At 30.7% G+C, this 12,611-nt stretch overlaps 1 protein-coding gene across 1 annotated transcript; it reads left to right on the top strand.

Annotated features, from left to right (window-relative positions):
• The first annotated feature begins 5,445 nt into the window (after window positions 1-5,445).
• LOC137830029 (formin-like protein 11) lies at window positions 5,446-9,409 on the top strand. Its single transcript, XM_068637112.2, has 4 exons — window positions 5,446-7,476; window positions 7,569-7,759; window positions 8,010-8,245; window positions 8,516-9,409. Exons 1-4 carry the CDS (start codon window positions 5,903-5,905, stop codon window positions 9,251-9,253), a joined length of 2,739 nt encoding a protein of 912 aa, XP_068493213.1. The 5' UTR covers window positions 5,446-5,902; the 3' UTR covers window positions 9,254-9,409.
• Window positions 9,410-12,611: the final 3,202 nt, after the last annotated feature.

The raw sequence follows: 12,611 nt of genomic DNA, 5'->3' as shown, positions 1-12,611 counted from the left end.
AGTACGTCTCACTATACATGCACAACATTCACTATCAAAATCCACATGTTTGACCCAATCAAACTCTTTAGCAATATGCATCAAAGCATATTTAGATACAAAATCCACCATTTTTTTTATACAAGTTGGTATTGAAAGTGTGCCCCCACAACATGTAGATTCTTCTCAAAGGATGCCTTAATTTCATTATGTTGCAATATTATGACATTGTTTAGTGTGTCCCAACATGTACACAAGTCTCCTATCGCTTCAAATTCCAATGAGCACATTCAACCATGCATATTACAAGATAAATATGAAGTTTGAACCTACAAATTTTGCATGTATATTATGAAGTATTAATGAACACATACAAACATACTTATTTGATGTTGTATTCTTTAAATACATCATTGTATATGTCTATGTCTTTACAAATTTTTGCTTGTGTGGAATGACCCATGTGTTATTCACATATTCAACAAATAACGACCATGGCGAACAAATACCTTCAAAACATTTTAGACACCCAAAAAATTCATCACAATATGCACACTCAATCATAAATTCCCATGCATCCATAATAATTTCCAAAACCTGCATATAATCAAGTATGTTTTAACATTCTTATTAATGTAGAATTGAGACAGAAGGTTGGAAGCTTCAAGAAAAACAAGGCTAATCATCAAAGCAAAGTTTATGTCACTAACAATGACTTAGGATAACACATTTGACCTAAAAAATAACCCTCTAAGTCTTTCTAAAGCCTAAATGAAGTTGTTTTCTTGTTCACTTACTAACAACACAAAAGCAACAGAGAAAGTCAATATTGTGGATGTCACACCTACTATCTCAAGCAAAAACAACCTATATTTTGTTGGTTTTGTTAGTGGTATCTATCAACAACACAATGTTAAATGCATTCAGTAATTTAATTGAATTAGGGTATGTCCATAAAATATGAGTGACAACTTGTGAATACTAATTACACCTACTCCAGTGAATATATTTGTCACGCTCAAGTAACATCATTAGTTGTTACATTCCAGTTCTAGATCGTCTTAATGATCAATTGTATGCATATTGGTATTGAACACTTGCTTTATTTTTGTTATTGTGACATTGTCCTTGTTATTCTCTTTCAAAGTAAATAATATATTTGTCGATCTCACTAGACTTTTAGTCATATCAACAACCTTAAAATGTTCATTCAGTTTTAATTTACCAACATAGGTGTGACCAACTAATGTCTCAGCCATTTCAATATTATGACTTCCACATATTACTTTCAATGCCAAACATTCTCCATTACGAACAAAATTACCCTCCAATTTAAAAGAGCACTCACATTTTTTTGTAACAGTTACAATCACCTCCAAATCGTGTTTGTACAATTCGTTTTACAACCTAACAATACAAGTCTCTCTTCCTTGTTGTCCACTTTCTTTGTCAAATTTAATCTTGACAATCACAAAACTAAGTCGAAAGGTCATCCTATGTACCCACTGATGTAAGTCATTTCGCATACAAAATACTTACATAAATACAATACAACATAATGTCAAACTTTTTACTCAAATGAATGAAATTTTATTAACCTCATTTGTTGTAAAATTCCTAACATAATCTCCTCCAACCAATTCATCTTCACTGTTCATTGAATTGAACTCTTCCATATCCGACATCTTATCTACTTTGTTGAATATTCTGCTCCAAAATTAGATTTCATTTACACATTCAACAATCATTGTGCTACAATTATACCAAAAAAAAAATGCTAAAAAAAATCGTATTTTGGATTACAAATTTTGAAATACAATTTTGTATTCTAGATTGTGCATTCCATAATAGAAAATTTATATAGATTACACAATCCATAATACTAATTTGTTATTTTTAGAATGTTCAATCTGGAATATCAAATTTGTATTTTAGAATGTACAATCTTTAATATAAATTTTGTATTCCAAAATTTACAATTTGAAAATACAAAAGTATTCCAAACTGTACAATCAAAAATAAATTTTTGTATTTTGTGTAATCCAAAATGCAAAAATTCATAAATATTAACTTCTAAATTCTATAATATGGAAAGTCTCACATTCTAAAATTATAAAAACATCATTGAAAAACTAAATGAGAAAGCATAACAACGCAATCACCTACCACCACTACTAATGCCACCAACTACCAAAAAAAGGATAACATCGTAAATTAACAACTCTAACATATACCAATACCTAAATTCCTTTTCAAAGGGATAATTATGAAAAACATGGAATACAAGAAGAATTTATCGGCTAACAAAATGGTTGTTTATTCTTGCACCTCCATAGATTCTTGTGGCACCACATACTTCTTTAAATACCAAAAATACCCTTTATTTTATTGATGTTTTTCATTTTGGAATAGATGATCCGAAAAAGCTCTGGAATATAGAATTTGGAAGGTATTTTTAGATTGGAAATACCTTTCAAATTCTATAATTCATAATGGATTTCTTTAAAAAAAAATATAGAATCCATAAGATATTTTCATATTACAGAATTTTTAAAGTATTTCCTGATTCGGAAATACCTTTTGGATTCTATAATCTAAAATATATATTTTTTAAATATTTTGGATTGTATAATTTGGAAGTTACTTCTACACCTTTCAAATTTTACACCTTTCAAATTGTAAATAGAAAAAAAATAGATTTTCAAATTATAGAATCTAGAAAGTATTTTTTAAGAATAAAATAATCTTTTATCTGGCTTATGGGCTGCCTTAAGTTATGGTGGTGCAAGAAGAAGCCTCAACAAAAGTGATAATAAAAACACCGGTCCAACAGATTATGAGAATGTTAATGGGCCTGCTATGGGAGTATTAGATTATTGCATAAACAAAACTGTATTAATATATATATATATATATATATATATATATATAATTTGATAAATTAGATTTGAATTTGTTATCATAATAAATACTAATATATCAAATAACAAATAAAACTTAAGATAAGGTGATTTCATAGTTGAGATTTCTTAATGGCGAATTTGAGTTTTTGTAACTACACTTCAAATCCATCTCTCTATGATTCACCCCACCACAAACATCAACTTCTTTTAACTAATTGTAACAACTAATTTTATTCAGAATTTAATAAAATTCCTTTCAGAAAAGGGGAAAAAAAAAAACTGTGATGGATCACTGAAAAATAGACAGTGGAGAGTAAATAATGAGAAAAAATGAAGAAGAATATAATAAGAAATGGGGATTATGAAGCATAAAAAAACACAAAAACAGTTTACTAGTTTATAATTTGATCTCTGACAAAATATTGCATTGGATTCTGTTTCCATGTTTTTGTTTCGTCTAGTTGTTTCATGTCTCTGCCAATACATATGCGATATTCTTTATTCCCTCCCATCAATTATGTATCATTTGAACCTTCACCACATTATGGCCCCTCCTTCTTCTTTCTGCCATCTGTTACATAAATTTGTATACATTCACTCTTTTTTCACCTCATCTACCTTTTATTCTCAATAAATTTACTCTTTTCACTTCTTCAATTGCCATCTAAAACTCAAATTCAACATTTCTTAAAGTGTTAAGATATCACATTTAGAATTCATTCTCAATATATCCATTTCTATATGGAAAAATTAGTTAGAATTTAATTTATGGAGAATTAAATTCCAGCTTCATTTTTTTTTCATTTTTCTTCAAAAAAAATGAAAAAACGAAGGTAAATAAAACCTGATAATACTGTTCGGTGTTAAGAATTATAGCCACCCCAGTTATTAAATTCTCAATATATCAACTATATCTAGTTTTAAAATAAAAGTGGGGATGAGTTAATTTAGTAAATTTATTTAAAAATGGGTTTATTTAAAAAAAAAATACAATTTTAGGAACTAAAATGACGTGAATTATAAATATACCCCAAATGTATTTTTTTTTTATAAACATTATAAATTACTTTCATCGAACTCATTTTTTTATTAAAATTAAGTACGTGTCTTATGCATGTATCAAGTCACTCAGCTCGATTGTTTTATTTTTAGAGAAATCACATAATCTTTTATTTTTAAATTAGAAGTTACTTTTAAATTGTAACTTTCATTTATTTATAATTAATTTAGAATTTTTGAAAAGTAATTAGACACAATTTTAAATATATATATATATATATATATTTAAAGACTTAATTATTCTTTTAATTTCTGCATTGAAAAAATTCAATGTGGTCTCAAAAATTTAATTTGGTCTAAACTTTTCTTAAAAAAATTTAATGTGATCCCAAGGTTTTATAAATAATTCAATGTCATAATTTCAATTCCTTTTAAGATTATACAATGCATATAAATTAATGTGTAATAAAATCTTCAAAACAAATCTGTTTTAAGAAGAACAATAAAAAAATCACATTAAATCCTTTCAAAAAGAGTTTGAAACTATATTGAATCTTTTAAAATCAAGTTTTTGCCGACTAAAAACAATTAACCCTATATTTAAAATAATTTCCAATCATACTATTTCCATAAATCATGTTTCTATACATATACCCTGAAATACGTTTCCAAGACTATAAAATGACGACTTTAGTTCCAAACATTTTGTACAAATTTTGTTACAACAGAAGATGAAAATAAGAATGAGTAGCAATGTGGTGGAGTGTAATAAAAACACTTACAATGTGAAAAAAAGCTTTCTTAGATAAAAATTTGTTGTGAAATATATTATATGTTTAAAATGTGAAAGAAGTGCATCTGATTTACCTTGATGAATGGTACAGCAAGTCAGCAAGAAAAACGATGGGAAGGCGACACATAACTGGTTTTGCAAGTAGCTGTCAAGACCACACCATTCTCCAGGGTTAAATCAGAAACTCAGACGTTTACATGTCTTCTTCTTAATCTCACCTTTCACTTTTTCTTTACACATTATTTTAACATTTGTTCACAAAATGTCAATACCAACTCTACCCATAACTAAGCTGCGTTGAAAGAACACAATAATCAGTACAAAATCATGTGGGAAGAAGAGCACCACTCTCTGTAACATCTCATTATTAAACAATCACCACACTGCTTTTAGCCCTTCATACATGTCTCCACGTGATAAGATGAGGTGAATGTTTAATTAGCATATTTAATTAGGTGAATGGAGTGTTTATATTTATTATATACTGTACTGCTAATAAGCTTCACATAAAATTTCAGTCACAATAAGTCCATATGTCATTAAATTTGTAGACTTAAATTATGGAGTGAAATTTGATTTGTCCCCACCTTACGAACCCTGTTCTTTATTTATAATAATAGTATATAGTAATGGGGTTGGAGAAATCTTGTAGAATCACCCCATAGCGTTAGGCAAGGCCAACAGAACAGGACCTACCATCTACTTTTACATGGTGTTGATTAGGTGACTTTTAGGTACTAAAAAGTTTTATCCAAACTTCAAATTCTCCTCAACTTAACACTAAAAAGGAGTGGATATTTGGATGTTTTAATCAGCATGAGTGGGAGAAAAGACCAATAACTTTTCTTTTCTGACAAAACAGCTTAAAAAGGCATACAAGACAAAAGAATTAAGTCAAAGTGGAAGGAGGGAAAGAGTTTGGGTGTGTTATGTATGCAATGCATTAACAGTTTTGTTTGTAGGGTAGAATTGATTATGATGAGAAGAGATAAGAGTGTAGGAACAGGGAAGTAAAGAAGGACCAGTACAACCACAACTGCCAGGTTCAGGGGTTCCTTGGAGTAGCATTAAAGACACTGTTCCAGATCTTCACTCACCCATCACCACCACCACCACCCAAATCCACAATTCTTCACAAACTGATGCAATCAAATGGAAGCAAACACCTTTTATAAGAGGAAACATGCATTCATGTCTTGATGACTTTTAGGTGGGAGAAGGAAAAGAAATGGGTTGTGCTTCTGAGCATTTTTCTATGATCTTCATCATCACCCTCTTTGTGATCCTATCATTACAAAGCACCCACGTTTTGACCGTGACGGGTTCTCTGTTCAATGCAGTGGGAAGCTTCCAAGTTCATGGCCTACCAGAGATGTATTTCATTGAAGAGAATGATGAAAAGCAGATTAAGAAAATCTCAGGACTTGATGAGAATGAAGAGAAGCAAGCTTTGATAGTGGACAAGTTTAGATCCTTGCTTGGCCTAAAGAGTTTCCACACCAAAGTACCATCCAATGGTGATTTGGAGTTTCTCTCTCCCTCACCTTCTCCATCACCCCTCATTGAAGAAGCTCCGGCTTCTGCTCCTTCTCCTTCTCCACTTGCACACCTGCACTCTCATTCCCATCATCCACGGCATCGTAAGAATCCACCGCTCCACCAAACTCATCATGAAGATAGAGGCAGGGCCAAAAGAATACTAATAGCTGTTCTTGTGTCTGCTGGGGTTGCTACATTGATTGGTGCTTGTGGATTATTCTTGGTGTGGAGGAAATTCTCAAGTCACGCAAAGAAACCCAAAAGGACAACGCCACTATATAGCAAGAGCAAGGGAAGTGAAGGTACTTGTCAAAGTTCATCAAGCAAGGTGAGTTTAAACTCTGGACTAGATCTGTTTTATCTTAATGCTTTAGGCGAGGACATTGAGCAACACGGCTGCACCTTGAAAAAGACTTGCAAGGATGGTCTAGAGTATGATAATGTTAGCGGTTCTTCCACCAAGGAAGTTGCATTTGTTCATGAAGATGCAGAATCAGTAAAAGGTGAAGCTGAATCTGATGACGGCAACTCTTCTGGGGATAAGATTATCCCTGAAGATTGCCATTCTTCAGATGATGAAAGTTTTCACTCCTTTGTTGATTCGCACTCAAATAATAGACTTTCCAATGCTTCAGCTTCTAATCTTAGTGACACAAACTCTCTGTCCCGTCAAAATTCTAGTTCATTACCAAACCAATTTCTTAGTTCTCCACACAACTCAATCCCAAGTAGACAATCTCACCAACCATCAAGTAGTACAAAACATGAGGAGCAAGGGATTGAGACCACTCACCACTGTTCAAAAACATTTACTTCCCCACCACCTCCTCCTCCACCACCACCACCACCTCCTCCACCATTGCAAATGCCATTGTTTTCTTTGCATTCTCTCACTTCTTCCTCCAGAGTCTCCTCTCACTCTCCACTTTCTTCGACATCTAATAATTTATCATCTCCGATAAATTCAGACATTTTCTCAGGTTCAAATCAAAGTCCAGAAAAAGAGTTGCCTTCCACACCTGAACCTTACCCTACACATTCTCCACCCAACATCCCACCACCACCATGCCCACCTCCACTTTTTAAAGGCAATGGTTACAATGCCAAAACTCCGCCTCCTCCACCATCTCAACTCCCTCTATTTACCCCACTTGGTAAAGATGGTGCACCATTGCCAAAACTGAAACCACTTCATTGGGACAAAGTAAGAGCCGCACCAAATCGCACAATGGTTTGGGATAAACTACGATCAAGCTCATTCGAGTAAGTTCAAGTTAATTAGTAATAGCCCAGCATCAATATTTTTTTTTTGTCATTTGTTTTTACAGTTTAAGCACATTATGAATTTGATTCAGGTTGGATGAGGAAATGATCGAGTCTCTTTTTGGTTACAACTTGCAAAATTCAATTAAGAACGACGAAACAAAAAGTAAAACCCCATCTCCAGGCAAGCACGTACTTGAGCCAAAACGCCTGCAGAACATAACTATACTCTCTAAAGCTCTGAATGCGACAGCTGAGCATGTCTGCGATGCCTTAATGCAAGGTAAACTATATCTCAATTATGAAAATATGCATAAATATAATAATAATACAAAAACGAATTATAGTATCTCTTACTCAAGTGCCAATGTTAATTAATAATAATCGATTTTGTTCTGAGCACTAAGTAAAATCCCACACCGACTTTTATTTACATAACATCAGAGTATTCATGTGCATTTATTCCATATGCTGGAGAAAATTGATGGTCATATTAATGTTGTCGAAGATGTTATTGTTATCTTGAAAATCAGGGAAGGGGTTGTCGTTACCCCAACTAGAGGCACTAGTGAAGATGGTACCCACCAAGGAAGAAGAATCCAAGCTCTTCAATTATAAAGGTGACATCAATGAATTGGGGTCCGCCGAAAGGTTCGTGAGAGCAATGCTTGACGTGCCATATGCCTTTCAAAGAGTAGAAGGCATGCTTTTCAGAGAGACGTTTGATGATGAAGTAGTTCATCTCAGGAACTCATTTTCAATGCTTGAGGTACCCCTCAAAGACAAAACTTAGAAATCGATCTTTACATGTTTTTCGTACTATTTTTGGATCAAGATTTCAATTTTATATAGGTACACCTAATAAAGGTTGCATTAAATGTTAACATAAATGATAACATAAAACTCTAATTTTTATCTGACAACATTGTTTCTAGGCTTTTGTTTGGACACCAAACTGAAGTTTCTTCATCCCACTGAAAGCAAGCGAAAGCTTTATGAATTCTCTCACATTGTTTTTTTTTTTTTGCCATTTGTATAGGAAGCATGCAAGGAACTTCGATCAAGCAGGTTATTCTTGAAGTTACTAGAGGCAGTGCTCAAAACAGGAAACCGTATGAACGTTGGAACAATCAGAGGAGGTGCTAGAGCATTTAAACTAGATGCCCTTCTCAAGCTTGCAGATGTTAAGGGAACTGATGGGAAGACCACGTTGCTCCATTTTGTTGTTCAGGAGATTGTTCGTTCGGAAGGAATGAGAGTTTCAGATAGCATTATGGGAAAAATCAGCCAGAGAAATAAGAACAGAACGGAGGAAGAAAAGGAAGAAGATTACAAAAGGATGGGACTAGAACTTGTTTCTGGTCTCAGCACTGAGTTATACAACGTGAAGAAAACAGCTACTATAGACTTGGATGTTCTTGCAAGCTCTGTGTCGAACCTATCAGAAGGAATGAAAATGCTGCAACATCTAGTGGAAAAGGAACTGCACAAAGATGAGAGAAGCATGAACTTTGTGCAGTGTATGAAGTCATTCCTGAACTATGCTGATGCAAACTTGAAAGAGTTACGAGGAGATGAAAATAAAGTATTGGTACGTGTGAAAGAAATCACGGAATATTTTCATGGGGATGTGAGCAAAGAAGATGCAAATCTTTTAAGGATATTTGTGATTGTGAGAGATTTTCTGGGGATGTTAGATAATGTGTGTAAAGAACTTAGGAAGTCTAAAGCACGTAGTCCAAGTCCTCTTGCTATGCTCCCTTTAGATAGATCATAGATTAGAATTAAACAGTCTCCTGTGTTCATAGGAATTGAAATTTTTAAACAAACTGAGTGTAACTTTATTTTTGTTTTTATGCAGTTTTGGAGTATTTGGATTTTGTATTCACTGACTTTCCTAATCATAATCATATCAAACTTCGATTGATTAAAACTTTTTCTCTGTTCTTAGGAAATGATTACCTGGGGAAACAGATAATTAAATTTATAATAAAGTGTTGTTCCAACTTGTTTTATTTTCTACAGTATGAATAAGAACTGTACCCTCTACATTCGTTGTATCAGTTAAGTCCAACATTAGTTTTCTTTACTTAATTATGCAAAGGACGATGACTTAATTTTGTTTGAATATTCTTTTATATGCATTTATTTGAATCAATTATGTAATAGTAGAACAAACAGTAACATGTTTAAAGGTATATATTGTAGAGACTTTTTAGCCTCAACCAAACTTCTTTGTAAATTATGGTCTATAGTTGGTAGGCATGACAAAGATCTTGAACCTTCTGGTGTCTGTTCCGATCTCAATGTACTTTGATCGATTTCAGACATGAATATTTATTCAATTTTTCAAAACAAAAATATAGATGAGTATATAATCATTCCTCCTATATATACCCTTTCTAAATCCATTGCATTTCCTTTTCAAAAAATTCTTCTTCCGAAGTTTATACATTAAAGAATTCATTATGTTTTTAGGTTTATTTTTAAATATATAAATACTATCAACTATTTAATTTATTACTTAAAATAGAATGCATACACCCCAAAATACAGAATAAATCTGCAATATTGCAAATAGATGGGTTTACAAACTAAACTATATGTTAAATAAATTCTTTTAAAACTTAATATACCATAAAACTAGAGCATATACACGGTTTTATATATATATATAACACAAGCATTAGAATTGCACAAACATATAACATTAATGAGAAGAATAAGTTGCATATAAATTTGTAAACATAAATCAAACAGTATTATAAGTAATTTTAGTTACTTTTATCTTAACTTGTAAGTTGATGACTTGAGGAATATACATATAAAACTAATCTATCTGAGACCAACATCATACTCAACTTTAACATCATTATATAGGTATTAGTGAAAGTTAGATATCTCGTTTCCTTGATGACGTTGATACCCAATACACTCTGCAACTTATTTTGACCTTGGAAACTTACTTTAAATTTCACTAAAAAAAAATTCTCCATGCTCAAATAACAAAATAATAATGTATTATCTACAAGCAATTTTTTTATAAGTATATACATATGAGTATGTGATCGCAATAACTACATATGAAACTAAATATTCAGCTATACACACACATATATATATATATTATATCCATATAAATTAAGTGAATATATCACTTAAACGAATTAAGGTTATTTTAGTAATATTTTGTAAGAAAAAAAAAGTTGATTTTTGTCTCTTTCTCACTTTAACATTTATCGTTTTAATGAAAAAAAATTACATTAATATCTTGAATTCTTTTTTGGTTGTGTGAAGTTATCTCATTTGAGTGAGAAATGTAGAAACATGACACAAGAAAAAATTGACAATAACTAAAGATTAACGATTCCAAACTTTTAACAAATCTCATAAAGTGGTGTTTTATACCTAGAAGGTGACAAAACGAGTAGATCTGGTCTGAGAGCCTATCATCATTTTGATGGAATGAGTTAGCTATTTGAACTACCAATCTGTATTGGTATGTCCCGTCTAACCCACCAACTCGACAGACCATAAGTAGAGCGGACTAGTCCGTCAGTCCACTCTTATTTATTTTTTATATTTTTAAAGAAGAATCCCATGTTTTTTGAATTAAAACTGGTGTTGGTAAATATTTTATATAAAAATTTATTTACATTAATTTCTTTATACATAATTTTATTCATATATTTATTTTATTTTGTTAGACATTAAATTTTCTTTGATTAAAATACTAAAATTTGATTCAATTTTATGATTTGTTGCATTTTTCTTATTCAAAAAGTAATATCAATTACTACAACAAAGTAAATAGATAAAAAAAGCAAATTAGTTATAAAAAAAAAAATTGAAATAAAAAAATGACAGACGAACCTATCATCTCATTCTCTAATGAGGCAAATTATTAATTTCAACCTTATAACCTTGACAGACTAGTGACGAATTGAGTTAACATAGACTAAACCCGTTTATCCACACCTATTTACACCTAACTCAACACAAACTATTTCAATAATTATAACAATTAAAGGATCCTACATTAGTGTGAATGTAAGGAAAACTTTGTAATGTGACAGACTTTCAGTACTTTGAGAAAATACTGTATTCAATGGAGGGAATGCAAAAATATCATAGTGGGTATGACTTAAGGGATGGGAAGAGTGCCCTAAATACGTGAGTTTATCACATACATATTAGGTGCATCTATCTATCCACAATGGTGTTCGAGTTTTGATGGAATCTCTAGTGAACTAAAAATAATTTTTTTTATCTCATTAATTGATGACTTAAATTTATGGTGCGTTTGTTTTTGGAGATATGAGGAGAAAGGAGGAATGAGATGCTCGTGTTTATTTAAGTAGTTTTGATACTAGATGAGTAAATGGAAGAGAGTATGAAAGTATTTTTTCAATCTTCACATAAATGAAGATGATATTTATACTGATTCCATGTATTTTATCTAAATATTATTGTACATACATTTTATTATAATATACAATATATAAAATTAAATATTATATAAATTTATTTAATAATTTAAAAAATATTTAATTATACTATTAATAACAACATATAATTATAAATAATAAAAATAATAAAATAAATTATAATATTAACAACACATATATAGTTATATAAAATAATAAATATTGTTTTTATAATTTTTAATAAATTTATTTTAATTTAACACAAAAATAATTTCTATTATATTTTTTTATTGAAAAATAAAGATAATTATGAATATTATGTATTAAAAAAATTTAGTTAATTCAAATCTAAAAAATAAATATCATAATTTATTATTTAAATATTTTTAATAACAATGATAAATTTGTAAAGGTACACTTTAAAATAATTTTTAAATTTTTTTCTACATCACTCATAAATTTCAATAAATCATTCTTATTCCTCAATCCAAACAGTCTCACACATCTTTTTTAATCCTCGGAATCTACTTTCTTTCCTCTCTACAAATCTCCTTCACTTTTTAATATATTATTTAAATCTATCATAATAAAAATTTGCTAAATTTATAAGATCGCTATTTTACCACCTATCATATCTATAACTTGTTATATAAGTTATTGCATGAGTGGGCCTTTACTTGGGTAGAGTATTGACCTATAATAGTTGTC

This window comes from Phaseolus vulgaris, chromosome 7, assembly GCF_051622355.1.
Source record: "Phaseolus vulgaris cultivar YP4 chromosome 7, ASM5162235v1, whole genome shotgun sequence".
NCBI classification, from domain to species: domain Eukaryota; kingdom Viridiplantae; phylum Streptophyta; class Magnoliopsida; order Fabales; family Fabaceae; genus Phaseolus; species Phaseolus vulgaris.
This window is presented reverse-complemented; position numbering and strand designations above follow the sequence as displayed.